The sequence below is a fragment of the Vipera berus genome, assembly GCF_964194415.1.
Source record: "Vipera berus genome assembly, chromosome: 5".
In the NCBI taxonomy this organism is placed as follows: domain Eukaryota; kingdom Metazoa; phylum Chordata; class Lepidosauria; order Squamata; family Viperidae; genus Vipera; species Vipera berus.
Genome location: NC_138207.1, coordinates 93248216 through 93272350, shown reverse-complemented (window position 1 = coordinate 93272350; position 24135 = coordinate 93248216). Strand labels below are relative to the sequence as shown.

At 43.1% G+C, this 24135-nt stretch overlaps 1 protein-coding gene across 6 annotated transcripts in view; it reads right to left on the bottom strand.

Annotated features, from left to right (window-relative positions):
• The window catches only part of PIK3AP1 (phosphoinositide-3-kinase adaptor protein 1), a 121592-nt gene that overhangs the window by 8387 nt on the left and 89070 nt on the right, over positions 1-24135 (bottom strand). For 3 of the 6 annotated variants that reach the window (XR_014026683.1, XM_081329587.1, XM_081329585.1), the window contains exons 12-14: positions 21824-22011; positions 13672-13744; positions 5548-5703 (exon numbers count right to left, since the gene is read on the bottom strand). Coding sequence is in view for 5 of the 6 variants with exons in the window: in XM_081329587.1 (XP_081185713.1) it covers positions 5548-5703; positions 13672-13744; positions 21824-22011 (417 nt within the window). In the remaining variant the exon portion in view is untranslated. Of the gene's footprint in view, positions 1-5535; positions 5704-13671; positions 13745-21823; positions 22012-24135 lie in introns of all 6 variants that reach the window. The other 3 variants (XM_081329586.1, XM_081329583.1, XM_081329584.1) reach the window with 1 other exon arrangement.

Sequence of the window (24135 nt, the reverse complement as noted above, 5' to 3'; positions counted from 1 at the left end):
ACTCCTTTCCCAATTTTGAACAAATCAGTGGTTCTGTGTCCAATTCTCACTGTTGCTTCTTGACCCACATATAGGTTTCTCAAGAGACAAATAAGATGGTCTGGTACTCCCATCTCTTTAAGAACTTGCCACTGTTTGTTGTGATCCACACAATCAAAGGCTTTAGCATAATTAATAAAGCAGAAGTACATGTTTTTCTGGAACTCCCTAGGTTTCTCCATGATCCAGCGTATGTTGGCAATTTGATCTCTAGTTCCTTTGCCTCTTCGAAATCCTGCCTGTACTTCTGGTAGTTCTGGATCCACATACTGATTCTAGCTTGTAGGATTTTAAGCATAACTTTACTACCATGTGAAATGAGTGCAATGGTGCGATAGTTTGAACATTCTTTGGCATTGCCTTTCTTTGGAATTGGAATGTAAACTGATCTTTTCCAATCCTGTGGCCACTGTTCAGTTTTCCAAATTTGCTGGCAAATTGAGTGTAGCGCTTTTACTGCATCATCTTTTAAGATTTTGAATAGCTCAGCTGGAATACTGTCACCTCCACTAGCTTTGTTGTTGCTCAGCTTTCCTAAGGCCCATTTCACTTCACATTCCAGGATGTCTGGCTCGAGGTCAGTGACCACCTCATCGTGGTTATCAGGTACGTTAAGCACATTCTTGTATAGTTCTTCTGTGTAATTTTGCCACCTCTTCTTAATCTCTTCTGCCTCTGTTAGGTCCCTGCAATTTTGGTCCTTTATCATGCCCATTTTTGCATGAAACGTTCCCTTCATCTCTCCAATTTTCTTGAAGAGATCTCTTGTCCTCCCTATTCTATTGTTTTCTTCTATTTCTTTGCACTGTTCATTTAAGAAGGCATTCTTATCTCTTCTAGCTATTCTTTGGAATTCTGCATTTAATTGGACATATCTTTCTTTTTCTCCCTTGCCTTTTGCTTCCCTCCTTTCCTCAGCTATTTGCAAAGCTTCCTCAGACAGCCATTTTGCTTTCTTGCATTTCTTTTTCATTGGGATGGTTTTGGTTGCTACCTCTTGTACAATGTTGCGAAACTCTGTCCATAGTTCTTCAGGCACTCTGTCTATCAGATCTAATTCCTTAAATCTATTTGTCACCTCTACTGTCCTCTCGTCCATGACTTGGTCGAGTGTGAGCAGGCGGACCTGGCTTGCATCACGGAGACTTGGTTGGGCCCAGAGGGCGGTATTCCTCTGGCTGATCTTTGCCCACCAGGTTTCCGGGTGCTACACCGGCCTCGGGCTCAGGGTAGGGGTGGGGGAGTGGCTGTTGTTATGAGGGAGACCTTGTGTCCGCGGGAGGCCACCGTTCCGCAGATAGTCGGGTGTGAGTCTCTCTTTTTGAGATGCGGCCCTGGTGCGCAGTTGGGCTTGCTGCTGGTGTACCTTTCGCCTAGTCACGCAGCAGCAGCCCTGCCTGAGCTTCTCGATGTCCTCTCTGGGTTGGTGGTTGAGTTCCCGAAACTTATAGTTTTGGGGGACTTCAATCTACCATCTCTGGGAGGATCATCTGAGTTGGCTCGGGAGTTCATGGCTTCCATGACGGCCATGGACCTGACGCAAGTAATTTCAGGACCGACTCATGAGGGAGGCCACACCCTTGACCTAGTTTTCTTATCTGGTCGGTGGTTAGATGATCTTGGTGGGGGCTCCCCAATTATTATGCCCCTGTCATGGACCGATCATCATCTCCTGTGGCTGGTCTTCCGTTTTGCTACCCCCTGTCGTGGGTGTGTGGAACCAGTTAGATGGTACCGCCCCAGACGCTTAATGGATCCCGAGAGGTTCCAGGCAGCGCTGGCGTCCCCACCTGCCTCCCCCACTCACAGCTCGGCAGATGCCTTAGTGGAAGCCTGGGAAAGGGCAGCCACTGAGGCTCTTGACCGAGTTGTACCCTTGCGGCCCCTGACCCGGTGCAGATCCCATCGAGCTCCATGGTTCTCCGCGGAGCTCCGGGAGATGAAGCGTCGGAGACGGGGCCTAGAGAGCGGTTGGAGATCCAGCCGATCCGAATCCGACCGATTGCGACTAAGAACCTATATTAGGTCTTATCTCGCTGCGATAAGGGTGGCGAGGTCTAATCACTTCGCTACCCTTATCGCGTCCGCAGATAATCGCCTGGCCGCCCTGTTTAGGGTGACTCGCTCCCTCCTTAATCAAGAGGTGAGGGAGGAACCCTTGCAGGGTCGTGCCGAGGAGTTTAACCAACATCTGTCGGACAAAATCGCTCAGATTCAGACCGGTCTGGACTCTGACTGGGCAGAGTCTGACGATCAGGACACGGGCGGTCTTGTCGATATTACCTGGGAGGAGTTTGATTCTGTGACTCCGGAGGAAGTAGACAGGATTATGGGGAGGCTGAGCTCCACCACATGTTTATTGGACCCGTGCCTTTCCTGGCTGGTCTATGCAGCCCGGGAGAGGACACGCAGCTGGTTCCAGGCAGTTATATCAGCTTCTTTGAGTGAGGGTAGCTTCCCTGCCGTCTTGAAAGAGGCGGTGGTGAGGCCTCTCCTCAAGAAGCCTGCCTTGGACCCAGCTGTATTGAACAACTTTCGTCCGGTCTCCAACCGTCACTTTCTTGCGAAGGTTGTTGAGAGTGTGGTGGCGCATCAGCTCCCTCTGGTCCTGGATGAAGCGGATTATCTAGACCCGTACCAATCGGGTTTCAGGCCCGGGCACAGCACGGAGACGGCATTGGTCGCGCTGGTGAATGATCTCTGGAGGGCTCGGGACAGGGGTCATTCCTCTGTTCTAGTCCTATTAGACTTCTCAGCGGCTTTCAATACCATCGACCATGGTATCCTGCTGCGGCGTCTCAGGGGATTGGGAGTGGGAGGCACGGTCTTACAGTGGTTCTCCTCCTATCTCCAGGGACGTTCGCAGTCGGTGTTGACAGGAGGGCAGAGGTCGACCGCGAGGTCTCTCGTTTGTGGAGTTCCTCAGGGGTCGGTCCTCTCGCCTCTCCTGTTCAACATCTACATGAAACCGCTGGGTGAGATCATTCGTGGCTTTGGAGTTGGGTATCATCAGTATGCTGATGATACCCAGCTTTTTCTTTCGACCCCAATCCACCCCAGTGATGCCCTCAACATGATGTCCCGTTGCCTGGAGGCGGTTCGGGTTTGGATGGGGAGGAACAGACTTCAACTCAACCCCGACAAGACTGAGTGGCTTTGCATACCTTCATCCCGGGTCTATTCGGATATTCCATCTCTTTCTATGGGGGGTGAATTATTACCCCCCGTAGATAGGGCTCGCAACTTGGGAGTCCTCCTAGATTCACGGCTCACCTTGGAAGATCACATGGTGGCTGTGACTAGGGGGGCTTTCGCCCAGGTTCGCCTGGTGCGCCAGTTGCGGCCCTATCTAAGCCGGGATGATTTATGCACGGTCACTCACGCGCTCGTGACCTCTCGTCTAGACTACTGCAACGCTCTCTACATGGGGCTTCCCTTGAGGACCACCCGGAGGCTCCAACTGGTACAGAATGCAGCCACGAGAGTTGTGTTGGGAGTCTCCCGATACTCCCATGTCACACCTCTGCTCTGTGAGCTGCATTGGTTACCGGTTGTCTTCCGGGTGAGATTCAAGGTACTAGTAATGGTGTTTAAAGCCCTACATGGCAGGGGTCCGGAGTACCTTAGGGAACACCTGCTGCCGGCGTCTACTTCCCTCCGCCCTGTGCGTTCCCACAGAGAGAGCCTCCTCAGGGTGCCACCGGTCAGAGAATGTCGACTGGTGGCCCCCAGGGGGAGATCCTTCTGTGTGGGCGCCCCGGAGCTATGGAACCAGTTACCGGTTGAGCTCCGGACGGCGCCCGATCTTCGCTCCTTTCACCGCGATCTAAAAACATACTTGTTCGAGCAAGCCGGCCTGGCCTGAGGGGGGATTGGTGGGGTTTTTTAATTATTTTTATTGGGGTTTTTTGTTATGTATTAACTGTATTTTTTAATTGGGCATGTATTTAATTACTTTTTAACTTTTGTAATTCTGTGTTTTATTCTTGCCCTGTACACCGCCCTGAGTCCTTCGGGAGAAGGGCGGTATAGAAATATTAATAAATTAAATTAAATTAAATTACTGTATATCGAACAGGGATATCATTTAATTCATACCTGACTGGCCTAGCGCTTTTCCCTACTTTCTTTAATTTAAGCCTAAACTTTGCAACAAGAAGCTCATGGTCTGAGCCACAGTCAGCTCCTGGTCTTGTTTTTACTGACTGTATAGAGCTTCTCTATCTTTGGCTGCAGAGCACATAGTCAATCTGATTTCTGTGTTGACCGTCTGGTGATTTCCATGTGTAGAGCCGTCTCTTGGGTTGTTGGAAAAGAGTGTTTGCTATGACCATCGTATTCTCTTGACAAAATTTTATCAGCCTGTGCCCTGCTTCATTTTGTACTCCAAGGCCAAACCTGCCTGTTATTCCGGTTATCTTTTGGCTTCCTACTTTAGCGTTCCAATCCCCCATGATGATAAGGACTTCATTTTTTGGTGCTGTAGGGCTTCATAGAAACGGTCAACTTCATCCTCTTCACCACCAGTGGTTGGAGCATAGACTTGGACTACTGTGATATTGAATGGTTTGCCTTGGATTCAAACTGAGATCATTCTGTCATTTTGGGGATTGTATCCCAGTATTGCTTTATATTTTATTATGAGGAATAAAGGAAATTACTCGAAAACAAAAGGCATATCTCTAATTTAAACATTTATATAATTCTGTGCAATGTCACCAAAAAAGTCAGTTTATATTACTCATAAATATGTGCACATATTAATCATTTCCCATAGTTTATTTATCATGTTCAAGTGGAATGATAGTGGCAGGAATTCAGAGATTCTCATTATATGTTTTTATGCTTATTTTCACAACTCTTAAAATTATAAATGAGTTTTTTTTCTTCAAGAGAATGATCATAATTTGTACAGAATTGCAGTCAAGCCAAGTCTCTTTATTTCAATAAATGAACAGAAAAACACAGCTTTGAAAAATAGAATTATGACTGTCACACCGAAATATTAGTCCAACCCATTTGCTATATTGACTGCAATATTAATTGTTAGTAAAAATTATGATATCATGAAACTGATAACATGTTTAAGATTCTAAACACAAGGATGAATATAATGAAAATGTTTGAGTCTATAGGAAGTATAACTGCAAAATATACAGTAGGATACTATAAAAAGAATGATTATGACTTAAAAGGCTAAAGAATTAAAAAGACTACTGCAGTAACTGATTCTATATAATTAATAGCAATAAAGTAATAAAAGTAATGATCAATATTAAATAAATGTACCTACAAACATAATGCATAGATATAAATAATTGATTATATAGACAGCTAGAGTTGATCAAGAGAGCCAGACAGGAAGACAAGAGATTTGACAATACATTTAATGTGAAGAATCAATTTATAGGTTAGGAATTCCTTAATTCCAGCAATTCAAACTATTGACATCCAAAGTACACTTCTTCATTCCCTGCTAGATAGCTTTCTGGCTACCTGCTTGCTTACTTGCAGTGCTTGATGTGCTTTCTGTTTTCCAGTCCCCTCGCTTTATCTCTTTACTTATTGGGAAAAGACTTTTTCTCGGACTATATTCATAAATCCTACACTCTGGTTTCTTTGGCATAATCTGAGAATGTCCAGTTGGTACAGTGATTTCCAAATCTAAGAAGAAAGAATAATGATTAACCAATTAACCAGGCCAAAACTTTCAGGTTCCTCCTAAGTTAAAGTTGGAAAGATAGAAACTGTATCTCTTCTAGCACATATCCTGGCATGTACAATTACAATTCTAATAACTTTGCTTTTCAGACAGAGTGCCCCTTTACCATTTTGGAAACCATGCATGGGGTGTTTTAATCTTCATTAGGACATGTTTTGATCCTTTTCTTTTTCCCACTGAGCCAGGAATAGAATAATAACTTTATTGTCACTTTGAATATACACTAATCGGCATACATTAAAATGAAATTTTGTTGCATACAGCTCGCAAAGGGTCACCACCTCTGATATACACTACATAAATATGACAATAAATAAATAAATACAGAATTATGCACATACCTACATATATAATGTAGTCTTGAACAACATAGGTAACAAGCTATTCCATAAATTTTTATAGATTTAGTGAAATAAATGGACAATGGACAATCAGTACTGAATGCAAAGCATATCTTTCAACCACTTATTTACACTGCAGCATAAAAAAAATCACCTGTTGAAATGTGTCAAAAACAAAACACTGAATATTGTGTGAGTATATGCTCTTTTTAATAAGGGACGTGGTGGCTCAGTGGGATAGGACACTGAGCTTGTCGATCAAATGGTCGGCAGTTTGGCGGGTCGAATCCTGAGTGCCGTGTAACAGGGTGAGTGCCTGTTACTCGTCCCAGCTTCTGCCAACCTAGCAGTTCAAAAGCACGTAAAAAAATGCAAGTAGAAAAATAGGGACCACTACGGTGGGAAGGTAACAGTGTTCTGTGCGCCTTTGGCATCTAGTCATGCCAGCCACATGACCACAGACGTCCTCGGACAAGCACTGGCTCTTTGGCTTTCAAAACGGAGATGAGCACTGGCCCCTAGAGTTGAAAACGACTAGCACGCATGTGCGGGGGAACCTTTACCTTTACTTTTTATATGCTCTTTAGAGGAACTAAAGAGCCTCTTGTTGCGGGTGAAGGAGGAGAGTGCAAAAGTTGTCTTGAAACTTAATATTAAGAAAACCAAAACCATGGCATCTGGCCCTCTCAATTCCTGGCAAATAGATGGGGAAGAAATGGAGGTAGTGACAGATTTTATTTTCCTGGGTTCTAAGATCACCACAGATGGGGACTGTAGCCAAGAAATTAAAAGATGCTTGCTCCTGGGGAGGAAAGCCATGGCACACTAAAAAGCAGAGACATTACCCTGCCAACAAAAGTGCATATAGTCAAGGCCATGGTCTTCCCAGTTGCATTGTATGTTTGTGAAAGTTGGACTATAAAAAAGGCTGAGCGCCAAAGAATTGAGGCCTTTGAACTATTGTGCTGGAGAAGACTCCTGTGAGTCCCTTGGACTGCAAGGCAATCAAACCGGTCAGTTCTAGAGGAGATCAACCCTGACTGCTCTTTAGAAGGTCAGATGCTGAAGTTGAAACTCAGATACTTTGGCCACCTGATGAGAAAGAAGGACTCACTGGAGAAGAGCCTAATGCTGGGAAAGATTGAGGGCAAGAGAAGAAGGGGATGACAGAGAATGTATTAAGAAAAGCATAGAAAATTTCAGTTGTGAAATAAAAGACACAACTTTCAAATTTTCCCAGCTATTTATAGAAGGAAAATGGCTGTACCATTATATTTATCCTATTCCAATGTAGTTTCTACAAAGCTTCTGTAAAGCTATACTGATTCTATAAAAAAAAATCCAACTGAGTCTTTTGTGAAAGTGTTTGAATGGCTATAGTGTAGCCCAACATAACCAGTTTTCTTAATCTTGCTTAACCTAGTTGTATAATGCCCCTATTTTTAAACTGTTTACAAAGAGCATGTAATCACAATTTTATGTTGCTGTTAGTTGCAAAGTCGTGTCTGACCCATCGTGACCCCATGGACAACGTTCCTCCAGGCCCTCCTGTCCTCTACCATCTTCTGGAGTCCATTTAATCTCACACCTGCTGCTTCAGTGACTCCATCCAGCCACCTCATTCTCTGTCATCCCCTTCTTCTCTTGCCCTCAATCTTTCCCAGCATTAGGCTCTTCTCCAGTGAGTCCTTCCTTCTCATTAGGTGGCCAAAATATTTGAGTTTCAAATTCAGCGAGTGGTCTTGTCAATGTTACCTGGGAGGAGTTCGATCCTGTAACTCCGGAGGAAGTGGACAGGATTATGGGGAGGCTGAGCTCCACCACATGTTTATTGGACCCGTGCCCTTCCTGGCTGGTTTATGCAGCCCGGGAGGGGACACGAGGCTGGTTCCAGGCGGTTATATCTGCCTCTTTGAGTGAGGGTAGTTTTCCCGCCGCCTTGAAAGAGGCGGTGGTAAGACCTCTCCTCAAGAAGCCTGCCTTGAACCCGGCTGTGTTGAATAACTTTCGTCCGGTCTCCAACCTTCGCTTTCTTGCGAAGGTTGTTGAGAGTGTGGTGGCGCATCAGCTCCCTCTGGTCCTGGATGAAGCGGATTATCTAGACCCGTACCAATCAGGCTTCAGGCCCGGGTACAGCACGGAGACGGCATTGGTCGCGCTGGTGAATGATCTCTGGAGGGCTCGGGACAAGGGATATTCCTCTGTCCTAGTCCTATTAGACCTCTCAGCGGCTTTCGATACCATCGACCATGGTATCCTGCTGTGGCGTCTCAGGGGATTGGGAGTGGGAGGCACGGTTTTTCAGTGGTTCTCCTCCTATCTCCTGGGACGCTCGCAGTCGGTGTTGGCAGGAGGGCAGAGGTCGACCGCGAGGCCTCTCGCTTGTGGAGTCCCTCAGGGGTCGGTCCTCTCGCCTCTCCTGTTCAACATCTACATGAAACCGCTGGGTGAGATCATTCGTGGTTTTGGAGTTGGGTATCATCAGTATGCTGATGATACCCAACTTCTCATTTTGACCCCAAACCACCCCAGTGATGCCCTCGACGTGATGTCCCAGTGCCTGGAGGCGGTCCGGGTCTGGATGGGGAGGAACAGGCTTCGACTCAACCCTGACAAGACCGAGTGGCTGTGCGTACCGGCATCTCGGGATATTCAGGATATCCCACCCCTCACTATGGGGGGTGAGTCATTACCTCCTGTAGATAGGGCTCGCAACTTGGGAGTCCTCCTAGATTCACAGCTCTCCCTAGAAGACCATATAGTAGCTGTGACTAGGGGGGCCTTCGCCCAGGTTCGCCTGGTGCGCCAGTTGCGGCCCTATCTAGACCGGGATGCCTTACGTACGGTCACTCGTGAACTCTCGTCTTGATTACTGCAACGCTCTCTACATGGGGCTACCCTTGAAGACAACTCGGAGGCTCCAACTGGTACAGAATGCAGCCGCGAGAGTTGTATTGGGAGTTTCCCGATACTCCCATGTCACACCTTTGCTCCGCGAGCTGCATTGGCTACCAGTTGTCTTCCGGGTGAGGTTCAAGGTGTTAGTAATGACCTACAAAGCCCTTCATGGCATGGGTCCGGAATACCTTGGGGAGCACCTGCAGCCGGCGTCAACTTCCCCCCTCCCACAGAGAGGGCCTCCTCAGGGTGCCACCGGTCAAAGAATGCCGACTGGTGGCCCCCATCTTCCGGTCGAGCTCCGGATGGTGCCCGATCTCCGCTCCTTCCGGCGCGATCTTAAAACCCATCTTTTTAAACAAGCTGGCCTGGCCTGATGGGACGGGGTGGGATTTTTATAAATGAACTTCAATTTTAATCTGTATTAATTTATTATGGGCATTGTTTAATCACGTTTTAATAATCTTTAATTTTTGTATCTAGTTTTTATGTATTGCCCTGTTCACCGCCCTGAGTCCTCCGGGAGAAGGACGGTATATAAATTAAATTAATAAATAAATAAATAAATAAAGAGCAGTCAGGGTTGATCTCCTCTAGGACTGACCGGTTTGATTGTCTTGCAGTCCAAGGGACTCACAGGAGTCTTCTCCAGCACCATAGTTCAAAGGCCTCAATTCTTTGGTGCTCAGCCTTTCTTATGGTCCAACTTTCACAGCCATACATTGCAACTGGGAAAACCATGGCCTTGACTATAAGCATTTTTGTTGGCAGGGTGATGTCTCTGCTTTTTAGTATGCTGTCTAGATTTGCCATGGCTTTCCTCCCCAGGAGCAAGCATCTTTTAATTTCTTGGCTGCAGTCCCCATCTGCGGTGATCTTGGAGCCCAGGAAAATAAAATCTGTCACTACCTCCATTTCTTCCCCATCAATTTGCCAGGAATTGAGAGGGCCGGATATCATGATCTTGGTTTTCTTAATGTTGAGTTTCAAGCCTACTTTTGCACTCTCCTTCACCCACATCAAAAGGCTCTTTAGTTCCTCTTCACTTTCTTCTATTAGAGTGGTATCATCTGCATATCTTAGGTTGTTGATTTTTCTTCCGGCAATCTTAATTCCAACTTTTGAATCATCTAGCCCTGCCTTTCTCATGATGTGCTCTGCATATAAGTTAAATAGGCAGGGCGACAGTATACAGCCTTGCCGGACTCCTTTCCCAGGGTTGAACTAATCAGTGGTTCCGTATCCAGTTCTCACTGTTGCTTCTTGACCCGCATATATGTTTCTCAAGAGACAAATAAGATGGTCTGGTACTCCCATCTCTTTAAGAATTTTCTGCAATTTGTTGTGATCCACACAATCAAAGGCTTTAGCATAGTCAATGAAGCAGAAGTAGATGTTTTTCTGGAACTCCCTAGCTTTCTCCATGATCCAGCATATGTTGGCAATTTGATCTCTAGTTCCTCTGCCTCTTTGAAACCCTCCCTGTACTTCTGGAAGTTCTCGATCCACATACTGCTAGACTCTAGCTTGTAGGATTTTAAGCGTAACTTTACTACCATGTGAAATGAGTGCATTGGTGCGATAGTTTGAACATTCTTTGGCATTGCCTTTCTTTGGAATTGGAATGTAAACTGACCTTTTCCAATTCTGTGGCCACTGTTGAGTTTTCCAAATTTGCTGGCAAATTGAGTGTAGCACTTTTACTGCATCATCTTTTAAGATTTTGAATAATTCAGCTGGAATATTGTCACCTCCACTAGCTTTGTTGTTGCTCAGATTTCCTAAGGCCCATTTCACTTCACATTCTCTAGGTGCTGTAGGGCTTCATAGAACCGGTCAATTTCATCCTCTTCAGCACCAGTGGTTGGGGCATAGACCTGGAGTACTGTGATATTGAATGGTTTGCCTTGGATTCACACTGAGATCATTCTGTCATTTTGGGGGTTGTATCCCAGTATTGCTTTTCCTACTCTTTTTTTTACTATGAAGGCTACTCTGTTTCTTCTGAGGGATTCTTGCCCGCAGTAGTATTCCTGATGGTCATCTGAATTAAATTCACCCATTCCTGTCCATTTTAGTTCGCTGATTCCTAAGATGATGATGTTCAGTCTTGTCATCTCTTGTTTGACCACGTCCAGATTGCCTTGATTCATGGATCTTACATTCCAGGTTCCTATGGAGAATAGATCTTTACAGCATTGGAATTTCTGTTCACCACCAGATGCATCCACAGATGGGTGTCCTTTCGGCTTTGACCCAGTCGCTTCATTCTTACTGGCGCTACTAGTACTAGCCCCTTCGCTGCGACAAGGCAGTAATCCGTAAAGGGGGGCAATTTTATAGCACATCCAAGAAAATAATCTAATAGTGAATCCAAGACAACTCTTCCAAAGATTGGAAGGATTTCCGTTTTCCCTTGGGAAGCTTCCTTTAATTTTTAAAAAATTCTACTGTCATCAGCTGAAATGAGGCCACTTGATGGTCCAATGATTTGACCTTTTCCTCAAAGACAGATATGAACTTCAGCTCACAGCTAAAGGTCACAACTTCAGTTTCTTATTGGTTTATTTTCTCTTTTCTTTTATAAGACCCAAATATTTCCTGTTTCTTCTCAGTCTTTCAGATTAACTGAGTACCAAATCTTAATTTAGGAAAAAAATCTGTTAGAGATTTTTTCCTTAAACTCCAATGCCAAATTCCCCTAAAAAAATCATTTCTAATTTTCCTGTCCCCTTTTAAAGTTGCTTAATTATATGCTCCCTGGAGCCTATACCCCATCTATTCTTCTTAAGTATCCTGCTTATTCAATCACTCCATCATTTACAATGATAATGGTTCACAGCCTGATAAGGATTCAGGAGGTCACTAGAAAAATGTTAACAACCAGTTCAGAAAAGGGTTATAAGAAAGAACTTGAAAAAAGTGTCTGCCCTAATGATCAAGGTGATTTCAGATTTACATTAACACATTTATTGAAATTCCTTTAATCTACCTCTTCTCCTTTCAATGAAACTTCAAGACTCAAGGAAAAACTTGTTTTGGGAAAGTTGGCCTGCCAATGCTAGGATATCAATACATCTCAAGATGTACCTCTTTCAGCTAGCCAAATTCAGGATATTGAGCTTTCTCTGGTCACTATTTTGTTTCTTCTTCCTACTGAATACAACTGGAAGATTCTTGTAGCCTCTCTTAATCCAATTGCTCAGTCCCTCTTACACATTTTATAGAGAATTTGATGTCAGCAACATTCATGGTTGTTTTCCATTTTTTTTGTCACCAATTAAATACTCATGAGAATTAAGACTGGTGCTTTACTCACATGTGCATATTTTAAAATATGAAAAACATTTTGTAGTAAGAGTCCTGGAGTATATTAATAATTCTATTGAATCCCCCTGCTTCAGTCTACCTCTATTATTCTACTTAAAAACAAGGATAAAGATTTTGAGGAAGAGTGGGTAGAAAGCCTTCATTAACTTTCTATGGACAATACTTTACAAATTAATCTTTCACTGATCTCATGAACAATTTTAAAGAATATGTTGCAAATAACATTGTGACAAAATACAGAAATAGCTATAATTGGATACATTATAGAAAAGTCAGCAAAGTGCCAAATGCTTAAAATATATTGAAATTATCTATTCTTTTTGAGCAATGGAAACTATTCATAATTTATAATAGTATTTTTATTTTTATGTTTGTATGTACTGTATATGGAACTTCTTGGAGCTCTTCATATGTTTATATTAATAGCTACAGAAAGTCTGTGGCAATGAGTGACATAAAAGCAATGTAGATAAATAAACATGAAGGATATTAATAGATGAAGCACCTCTAACACTGAGTTCAGGAAAGGTATGGAAGTGGTACAGATGCATAAGGGCACCCGAACATGATCCAACCACTATTGTCATTGGCCAAACACACACCACTTTGATCTATACATCATTATAAGCAGAAGAAACAATGGCTTCTTTAAATTGTAATAGTTAAAGGATATGCCTAATATGAGCGATGCAATTATAGTGTTGCACCATCACCAAAAACAAAAACAGTAATATACAATGGGAAGATGTGTTTCTGTTTCTACTTGCAAATATATATGAGGGCTATATAGCAATTAATATCACTTGTTTAATAAAGTTATTATACAAATGATACAAATAATGTAAAATGATAAAACTGATATAATTGCATAATCATTAATAAACATTAATGTAAATTTAAGTAAAGGCATTGCTTCACCTAGACTACTTTGGATGCACTATTGTACATTATTTCAGGAAGACATCAAGACATAAATGTGGTTTTTTTAAGACACAATGTCTCCTAAAAAGAGAGTTGTTAAATCAAGTATTCACTGTGATATATAAAAAAAACTCACATAGCATAGTCTGATTTAACATGATTACAAATTTCATAAAATAGCTAGGTATATTTATTAAAACAAATGGAGCTAGTTATTTTATGAAAATATATTTTATTCATTGTGTCCTCATTGGTTCCACCTTGCTCAGATTTAATGACTCTTCCCACCTGCCACAATAAGTACTTTACAAAAATGTATCTGCCAGGACCAACATAAGAGTTTTCTAATTACTGTATAGCTTCTTGGTTTTGCACCAACAGGATGGCTAATTGCTGTTATTAATTAGTTAAGGATTTTACCTGCACGCTTCCCAGCCTTTTGCTTTTCAAGCTGCCTTCGAGTGATGCTGTCACGTAACCGTTTTAGATTTTCCTGGAAATGCAAAATTTAAATTTTAGAAATCTGAACAAATGGATTATTATTCATAATGACATGCAAATCTGGCAAGAATTAATTGAATCAACACAAAGTAGAGAGACTTTCAAACTGAAAAATCCAGGAGAGCCAGTTTGGTCTAGTGCACGGGTAGACAACCTTGGCTCTTTTATGACTCGTGGACTTCAACTCCCAGAATTGCTGAGTTGAAATCCACGAGTCATAAAAGAGCCAAGGTTGCCTATCCCTGGTCTAGTGGTTAGGGCACCAGGCTAGAAAGCAGGAGACCATGAGATTTAGTTCTGGCTTAGTCATGAAAACCAGCTAGGTGACTTTGGGCCAGTCATACATGCTCAGCCCCATCCACCTCACAGATTTGTTGTTGTAGGGAAAATAGGAGGAAGAAGATGTGTTGGAGAAGTTTGCCATTTTGAGTTAGTTGTAATAATAAAAGCAAGAAAGACAATGAGTACTTGTGGTAAACGTTTTGGCAGTAAACATAGGCATAATAATTCATTTAATCTCTCTGCAATCTCCTTATTCACTCCACTATTATTCAATAGTTCAACTGCTTGGATCAGGAGTCTTCAAACCTGGCCCTTTTATGATTTGTGGACTTCAACTCCCAGAATTCCTCAGTCAGGCACATTGGCTGAGGAGTTCTGGGAGTTGAAGTCCACAAGTCATAAAAGGGCCAATTTGAAGACCCCCTGGCTTGGATGGAGGAATGAAGGGATGGAAAGATGGAGGGATAGACAGAAAACTTTATTTTAGTCAATGACCAGTTTGAAACAAGATATACTGTAACTAAATCCGGCCAGGTAATATAAAATATTGCACTACTAACATCAGGATTGAAAAGTAAAATTAATAATTGGAAGTGAAATTTAAAACTAGAAAACTGAATTTATGTATTAGCAATGTAGAAATAAGCTAATGTAATATGAGATAAAGGAAAGTATTAGTTGATAATTTATATCAACTAACTTATATAACTGATAATATATTCAGACATGATCAGAGATTGAAGCAAATAAGATATTAATAATGTAGATCAAAAGTTAATTGTTTGAATACATTTGCAGCTAATGTACAAAACTTTGACTCATTATACAGAATAAGGCTGTTCTTATTTGACAGAAGGAAATTAACATAATATTCTCAGACTGATTTGGAGCATATAACAATAGAAGAAAAATTAATCTTTTTTCAGATAGCATAACAGAAAATGGAGGATGTATTCAATTCAACCATCACCCCAAACACAGGTTCAGACAGCTGTATTAACTTTGTTAAATCTCCTCTATAAAAGTACTAAAGGCAAGTTATTGTACCGTAGATTCCAGCGTATAAGACTACTTTTTAACCCATGAAAATCTTCTCAAAAGTCAGGGGTCGTCTTATACACCGGGTGCTGAAACTTTAGGGACAGGGCTGGCTGGAAAACCTGGAGCGGATCTTCCATTTAGTCTGCGCAGGGAAAGCGGGGACCAATTGGAGTAGAAGCTGCAGTCTGTGATTTTTACAGGCTGGGGTCTGGGCTTCTTTCCTTCTAAAGTTGAAGAGCAGCTGTAGGCAGGTGGGGAATGCAAGAGCAATTTGAAAGGCAGGTGGGGAATGCTTAGCAGAGCAGCAGCTTAGCTCTAAGGACACATTTGACTCAGGAACTGGGCGGGCTGGCTGGAAAACCTGGAGTGGATCTCCCATTTGGTCTTTTTTTTAATCCCATTTATATCCCGCCCTTCTCCGAAGACTCAGGGCGGCTTACAATTTAAAGCACAAATCAATGTGCTTAGCAATAGCCTTCATTCTATGTATATGCCTGCCTATTAGAGCTTTCACCCCCTCCCCCACAAGCAGCATTATTACAAAGTCAGCTTATTGCCCCCAACAATCTGAGTCCTCATTTTACCTACCTCGGAATGATGGAAGGATGACTCAACCTTGAGCCTGGTGGGATGAGAACCTGCACTAATTGCAGGCAGCTGGGGTTACTTAAGGTTCTGCGCAGGGAAAGCTTTAGAGTGAATTAGGAAAAGTGAAAAAGTGAATTAGGAAAATAGGAAAAGGGTTGCTGGAATTGGGTACATGTAGTTTAATGAAGAGAAGGGTGAGGGGTGACACGATAGCAGTGATCCAATATCTCAGGGGCTGCCACAAAGAAGAGGGAGCCAAGCTATTCTCCAAAGCAGCTGAAAGCAGGACAAGAAGCAATGGATGGAAACTAGTCAAGGAGAGAAGCAACCTAGAACTAAGGAGAAACTTCCTGACAGTTAAAACAATTAACCAGTGGAACAACCTGCCTCCAGAAGTGGTGAATGCTCCAACACTGGAAGTTTTTAAGAAGAGACTGGATAGCCATTTGTCTGAAATGGTATAGGGTTTCCTGCCTTAGCAGGGGGTTGGACTAGATGACCTCCAAGGTCCCTTCCAACAACTTCTTCTTCTTCTTCTTCTTCTTCTTCTTCTTCTTCTTCTTCTTATTATTATTATTATTATTATTATTATTATTATTATTATTATTATTATTATTATTATTATTATTATTATTATTATTATGTTTAATCCACTTGCACTGTTTTATGTTTACATGTTTGATGACAGTCTTATGTTTATAAGTGACAGTTTTCCTACTAAGTACCTGCATGTCATAAGCATTTGAATTAAAATTGCCATATTAAAATCAAATCTGATGTTTTTTAATTTTTATTTGGTGTGCGTTGGAAGAGGGGTAGTCTTATACGGCGAGTATAGCCCAAACCCTATAATTGAACAGGAAATGTAGGGGGTCGTCTTATATGCCCAGTCGTCTTATACGCCGGAAAATACGGTATTTAACTTTGAAGAGAAACAGGAGCCTTGAAGGGCCACACTTAGATTCTAATATATTATCCATCAAAACATTAAATGTTTTGTGAAGATTATTACTTCATTTTTTTGGAAGTTTATTACAAGTTTTTCCCCCCTATTAAACAACAGAGTGTTACGTTTATGACCAAGGCCAATTGGAGTCCTTGAAATGAAATCATCTGCATAAATCAAGAATCAGGCTTTCCCCCCCTGCTCTTCTGGGGTATGATTGTGAAAGAGCTTAGATGTGAGAGTATATTCATGTATACATTCAACAAAGGAAGAGTTAGGATATATCCCTTGTTGTTTTGTGTATTATTATTAGAGGGTCTGCCCCCACTCCCCAGCTCTTAGAAATGGCTTCACACAAACACACAAACACAGAGACCCTTAAATTTCATTTCCAGACCTGTGGAGGTTTGTGTCCCTTTAAATTTCCACTTTTACTCTCCTGGGGCAACTTGTGGCTTGTTCTTCAGGCCATTTGTTTTGTTTATTGCAATAAGCAGGGAGATAAGCTATCAAACCTTGGTTCTCTCCAAAGTTTCAACCCAAAATATTCCCTTCTTTATACAACCCTCAGCCACATCTTTCCCCATTGGCTGAGGTACTATGAGGTTACACTCTGACTGCCTCCTACACATTTCCTACTACATACTAAATCATACATCACGTGTACATTAAAATTAGGAGATAATATATGTAAGGTCTATCAGTTAATATTAATCAACTAATTGCACATGCTCAGTTGTCTGAGTTCTGGGCCCCTTTTTATGACTTCTTAGAAAAATAGGTTCTTTCCTGTTTTTCAGTTTAATCTCCTCTTACAGTTCCTTTTCCCAATCTGAAGACCCAGTTAACAATTTTGCCTGGGTGTTTATCTTACATCCTCCCTTTATACTACCCTTTCCTGGTCCCCATCCATTGTAATTTCTTTGGTAGGCTTGTTTCTCCACTGAATAAGTTTCCACTGCAGCAAAGTCAATTTTAAATTTCTCTTTCAATATTAAATTTTGAAGACCATTCACTTATTCCTATCACTTCAGACACCAAAACTGGTGTCCATTCAGGAGGAGTTTTTATTATTTGGGTGTGGAACAACCATAGATTCATCTGGCTGAGAATTACTAAGAATTTTAAAGTGATTTTCCCAAACCTTCATGGGTTTTGATATTTGATATTTGATATAAACTGTCCATCTACAAGGTGCCAGAATAGAGTGGGATTTGAATCCAGCTGCAATTGTCAACTGTGTCACCATTGTTTTACTGAGGTCTCTTTTTCCTTCATTTTCAAAAGTAGTAATCTACATATTGATATTTATGCAGGGCATTGTTGATATAGTTTATAAAAGCAAACTAGAACTTCTGGCAACCACATACTCCTGATCAAACCATCCTGTGCATTATGTTTCTGGAGATTCTGAATAAAAAGGATGTGTGACTTTCAAATAATTGGGGGCTTGTCCTGATAGTTCTCACCATTGCATGATTCTTCTTCATTTAAGATTTTAAACAAGGAAATATTCTAGTTTTAATCCCATGTAATATATAAGGTTTCTGTTTCTACAAATGAAAGATCGTGCTAGTTTGAAAGGGAAATCAGTCCTTAGCAGAAGAGGGAAATTATCACTATCTGGGCATGTCTTTTTCATAGAATTTACACTAGTACCTTGGTTAGAAGATATCAGCCAATCAGTTTCTTTGAAACAGAAACCCCAACTAGTACATATTATCTTCTGCTACAGCCCCATTTAAAATCAAGTAAGTCAAAACAGTTAGCCAGTCTTGATGGAAAAATTGTGCAAGCTGGCAAATCTCATCCTTAGCTATGCAAAGACAAAGGGAACAAAATCCTCTTTTCCTAGGGAAGGATACTATGATAGGAAGAACTTACTTTTGGTTCCATTCAAACATTGAAATCCCCACACAATATTGTAGAAGCTGAACAATTGCACACAAATCACTTTTTCAAATAATTGTTATTTCCTTAGATGCCTACCCTGCCAATATTTGCAAAGAGGTTGATAATAAAGATAAGGAATCCTTGCAGATTTTACTCCACTAGTTGTTGCTGACTATAGGAGGTGGTGCTCATCTCCGCTTCAAGGCCATTGAACCAATGCTATCCAAAGACATTTCCATAGTCATGTGGCCAGCATGACACCATGGAACAGCGTTACTTTTCCACCAAAGTAGTACCTATTTATCTACTTGCATTTCATGCTTTTGAACTGCTAGATTGGCAGAAGCTGGGGTGAGGGTGGGAGCTCACCCATTGCATCGTCTTAACCACTCAGCCATTGCATCGCCATAATGAAAGATATAATAAAAATATTGAAATACTTTTAATATGGAAGTGCGGGTTGCTGCCCAATACATGCAATGTGGTGGGAAATATTCACTGTGTGGAAAGCTACTGAGATGAATTTTGCCAGGCTCTTTTAGGTGTCCCTCCTTTGTCGCTTGACTAGCTAATACAGGAACTATCTATATTGGGTTCTTCTAAAGCTCAAGTCTCTTGTAAAAAGAATGTCAAGGTCTTGATTAAAAAGAGATTTCTTTCCTAACTGGATATTTTTATGGAGTGGGCAACTACACAAAGAGAATAAGTTTAATTCTCAAAAACCTTCTCCTTACCCTACTGTTCATAGATGAAGGGGAAATATTCCACTAGGACAAAAGTATTCTAGTTGTCCCAAGCTACCTTAAGAGATTTTTTTACATAAATCAGAAGTTCTGTCTATTGTAGAAAGGTTTTTGCCATTTTCGAGCGGTCTTGAGAGTATTATCTGGACTGAGTTTGATCCTGTGACTCCCGAGGAAGTGGACAGGATTATGGGGAGGCTGAGCTCTACCACCGTGCCGTTCATGGCTGGTTTATTCAGCTCGGGAGAAGACACGAGGCTGGTGTTGTGACTCAGGGCCAGCCTGTGGGTCCGACAGCCGGGTCCGATGTATCGGAGGACTCAGATGTGGGGGAGGAGGGAAACGAACCGGCTGATGATGATTTAGAGGCTTTGCAGAGTCCTCAGCCGGGGACCTCTTCTCAGCTGTGTGAGCCCGAGAGTGCGGAGGATGATGACCCACAGCTGGCCCTGTTCAAGGACGCCCGACGCAGGAGGCAGACGAGCAGGGACAAACAAAGAAAGACTATGGGACTCCTCGGGAGGAGGCACAGGGAGACCACGCCCTGAGCTCTCTATAAAAGAAGTGTTTGGGGAGGGGCTGGTTGCTGAAAGCAACCTTTTCCGCTTGAGAAGACAAGCTCTTGTGTTTTTGTTAACTGCGTAATTAAATCTTGGCAGAAGCCTTTTAGCCTTGGACGCTTTCCAGACTCTTCTTTTGATTAGGGGTGCGAGAAGAGGGCTGGTTCAGAACAGCTGGTTCCAGGCAGTGATATCTGCTTCTTTGAGTGAGGGTGTCTTTCCCGCCGCCTTGAAGGAGGCGGTGGTGAGACCCCTTCTCAAGAAGCCTCCCCTGGATCCAGCTATTTTGAATAACTATCGTCCAGTCTCCAACCTTCGCTTTTTACCGAAGGTTGTTGAGAGTGTGGTGACGCATCAGCTTCCTCTGTTCCTGGAGGAAACTGATTATCTTGACCTGTACCAATCGGGTTTCAGGCCCGGGTACAGCACGGAGATGGCATTGGTCGCGCTGATGAATGATCTCTGGCGGGCTCGGGACAGGGGTTGTTCCTCTGTCCTAGTCCTATTAGATCTCTCAGCGGCTTTTGATACCATCGACCATGGTATTCTACTGCGACGTCTCAGGGGGTTGGGAGTGGGGGGCACTGTTCTACGGTGGTTCTCCTCCTACCTCTTGGGCCGTTCGCAGTCAGTGTTGACAGGAGGGCAGTGGTCCGCCCCGAGGTCTCTCGTTTGTGGAGTTCCTCAGGGGTCGGTCCTCTCTCCCCTCCTGTTCAATATCTATATGAAGCCGCTGGGTGAGATCATTCGTGGTTTTGGGGTGGGGTATCATCAGTACGCCGATGATACCCAACTTTTTCTTTCCACCCCAAACCAACTCAGTGATGCCCTCGACGTGATGTCCCGTTGCCTGGAGGCGGTTCGGGTTTGGATGGGGAGAAACAGGCTCCAACTCAATCCTGCCAAGACTGAGTGGCTGTGCATACAGGCATCTCGAGTGAATCATTCTATTCCACCTTTAATGATGGGGGGTGAGGTGTTACCCCCCCCGTCGATAGGGCTCGCAACTTGGGTGTCCTCCTGGATTCGCAGCTCAGTTTTGAAGATCATATAGGAGCCATGACCAGGGGGGCTTTTGCCCAGGTTCACCTGGTGCACCAGTTGCGGCCCTATCTGGACCAAGATGCCTTGCGCACAGTCACTCATGCGCTCGTGACCTCCCGGTTAGACTACTGTAACGCTCTCTACATGGGGCTGCCCTTGAGGACCACTCGGAGGCTTCAGCTGGTGCAGAATGCAGCCGCACGAGTTGTGATGGGGGCTCCCCGATACTCCCATGTAACACCTCCACTCCGCAAGCTGCATTGGCTTCCGGTTGCCCTCCGGGTGAGATTCAAGGTGCTGGTGATGACCTATAAAGCCCTAAATGGCTTGGGTCCGGGATATCTGAGGGAACACCTGCTGCCGGCATCAGGTTCCTTTCGTCCTGTGCGCTCCCACAGGGAGGGCCTTCTCAGGGTGCCGCTGGCAAAGGATTGCCGGAGGGCGACACCCAGGGGGAGGGCCTTCTCTGTGGGCGCGCCTGCCCTTTGGAACCAGTTACTCGTAGAGCTCAGGACTGCCCCAGATTTTCATTCGTTCTGCCGGGACCTGAAGCCCTGGGTCTTTGAGCTTTCCGGCCAGGACTGAGAACTTTTAATTTGCAACCTATTGTAATTGGGTTTTTAATTAGAGTTAAGGGTTTTAGATTTTAATCAAGGATAATTTAATTTATTTTAATTTGTTATTAACTTTTGTATTGTTATATTGTTTTAATCGCCTTGTGAACCGCCCTGGGTCCTACGGGAGAAGGGCAGTATATAGGTTTAAATAATAAATAAATAAATAAATTTTAGCCTATTAAAATTTGAAGAGTTCTATTTAAAATCTCAACTATGCTATTTACAGAAAGACAGGGAGCAGAAATTGTGGCAATTAACCTTTCTTGCAATGACAACAAATTTAAAGTAATGTGAGATATAAGGTAAACTAGGTTTAGTAATGAGATTTTATAATTTTCATCTCTTTGAAATACATACCTGTTGATAGCGAAATGATTCTGCTCTCTTCTTTTGATTTAACTGCCACTCTTTGAAACACAGGACAGCTTCATCTACAGTGAGCATCCCCAGCTTCACCTGCTCTTGTAGAGTAATCAGCTGCCTCTGACCTGGAGTCTGCATACCAGCAAATGGGTCATATATGCTCTGTTGAGACTGGTTTGAAACTGTATTTATTTGTTCCAAAATTAAAAAGGAAAAAAAATCTTCATGTTATTTTCTCATAGGGCACATTACATAGTTCAATTGTGAAGTTTAAATCAAAGGAATGTTGCTTTCCAGGACATGAGTGTGCTGATTGAAGAGGAGAATCAAATGGAATATTTGTGCATGATTTTCATAGGAAAGAGGAAGAAAAGAACAGTGGAAGAGTGAAGGAGGCAGTATGCTGTCCCACTCACTCACACATAACAGTGGTTTAGTGGGTTTATTAATATTCCCCAGCAATTCCCTTCACCTAAAAACCAGAACTGTCCCAATTAAATCCAGCCAAAAGCGGACCAATGGTAGTTCACAGAGCAATGGCCAATGAGTCCACAAGGCACTTGAAAGTTTCCCAATCAAGATAAACCCACCAGGCAAACTTAAATCCACAATACAAAAGAGTTCACAAGGCAAGAAAAGTCTAGAGTTCACAAGGCATGATCCAGGTTAAGGGACAGTGTCAATCCAAAACAAGACAAGAATCACAACGACCAAAAACCACACAGCTAGGAAATGAACCCGTTGTTTCCACCACCACCTCCGTCTGTCTGCTGTGCTAAATAGCAAGCTTCCGGTGCAGGCCATCAAGAAGGGCAAGACTGCCTCCTCACAAGAAATTGGGCTGACCTTCACTGCTCCTGCTTTTCTCTGCCTTATGTCAGGGGTGTCAAACTGCCGGCCCATGGGCCAGTTGCATCATAAAGAGGTTACACCCACTCCAGCTCCAACAATACAAAAAAAGTTGCGATACATTGCAACATGTCACGTGATGCGGCGAGTTTGACACCTGTGCCCTATGTGTTCTTGGATCAGATGCAGAAGGCAGTTCCTCTTCCTCATCACTGACTGGCTGTAGCTGCATGCTTTCCCCACCTGAAGCCTTAGGGCTGTCTTGCTGCAGCTGCATCTCAGCCAATTTTTTTTAAAAATTCCATTTATATCCCACCCTTCTCCGAAGACTCAGGACAGCTTACAAGCTTAGCAGTAGCCTTCATTCTACGTATATGCCTGCTTATTAGGGCTTTCACACACACCCCAAGCGGCATTATTACAAAGTCAGCTTAATTGCCCCCAACAATCTGGGTCCTCATTTTACCTACCTCGGAAGGATGGAAGGCTGAGTCAACCTTGAGCCTGGTGGGATGCGAACCTGCACTAATTGCAGGCAGCTGGTGTTACTTAAGGAGGCATTAGCCCACTGCTCCACCAAGGCTCACCAAATCCCTCTCAGAAGGCTGCTTGGAGCCATTAACCAACTCCCCTACAGATGTGCCTGGAACTGGTTCATTCTTCTCTGAGCTGACATCTGCAGAGGCATCTGGGGAAGCATCAAGGGAATCATCACAGGCAAAGTCTACTGATTGATTGCTGTGCTGTTGCTTGCTTTTTCCTAAGCCTGCTAATCATTTTGTTTCTGATTGCTCACTGTGTGTGATTGTAGTTTGGATGAGGAATGGGTGGGCATCTTTACTAATTATGCAATGATCACATTCCCACAGCTTGGCAGAAGAGCTTAGTCCAGACTTGGACACTTCCAGAAAAGCAGAGTTTTCATAGGAGTTTGGCAGTAGAAGACACCAATCTATTTAAAGCAGCACAGAAAGTGAAGAAAGCTTCACAATACAGTATTCTGCAACCTATGTGTAATGTTTGTCCTTCCAGCTAAATAGAACGTAAACTACACCTACTCAAAATGCAAGGTTCTGTGTTAATTGGAGAGCCTTGGTGGAGCAGTGGGCTAATGCCTCCTTAAAGTAACACCAGCTGCCTGCAATTAGTGCAGGTTCGCATCCCACCAGACTCAAGGTTGACTCAGCCTTCCATCCTTCCGAGGTAGGTAAAATGAGGACCCAGATTGTTGGGGGCAATTAAGCTGACTTTGTAATAATGCCGCTTGGGGGTGTGTGTGAAAGCCCTAATAAGCAGGCATATACATAGAATGAAGGCTACTGCTAAGCTTGTAAGCCGCCCTGAGTCTTCGGAGAAGGGCGGGATATAAATGGAATTAAAATAAAAAATAAATAAATAAATAAAGGTAGCGCAGCCTGAGGAGAGATTCTACATGGAAACTCATTCAGAAAAATGTG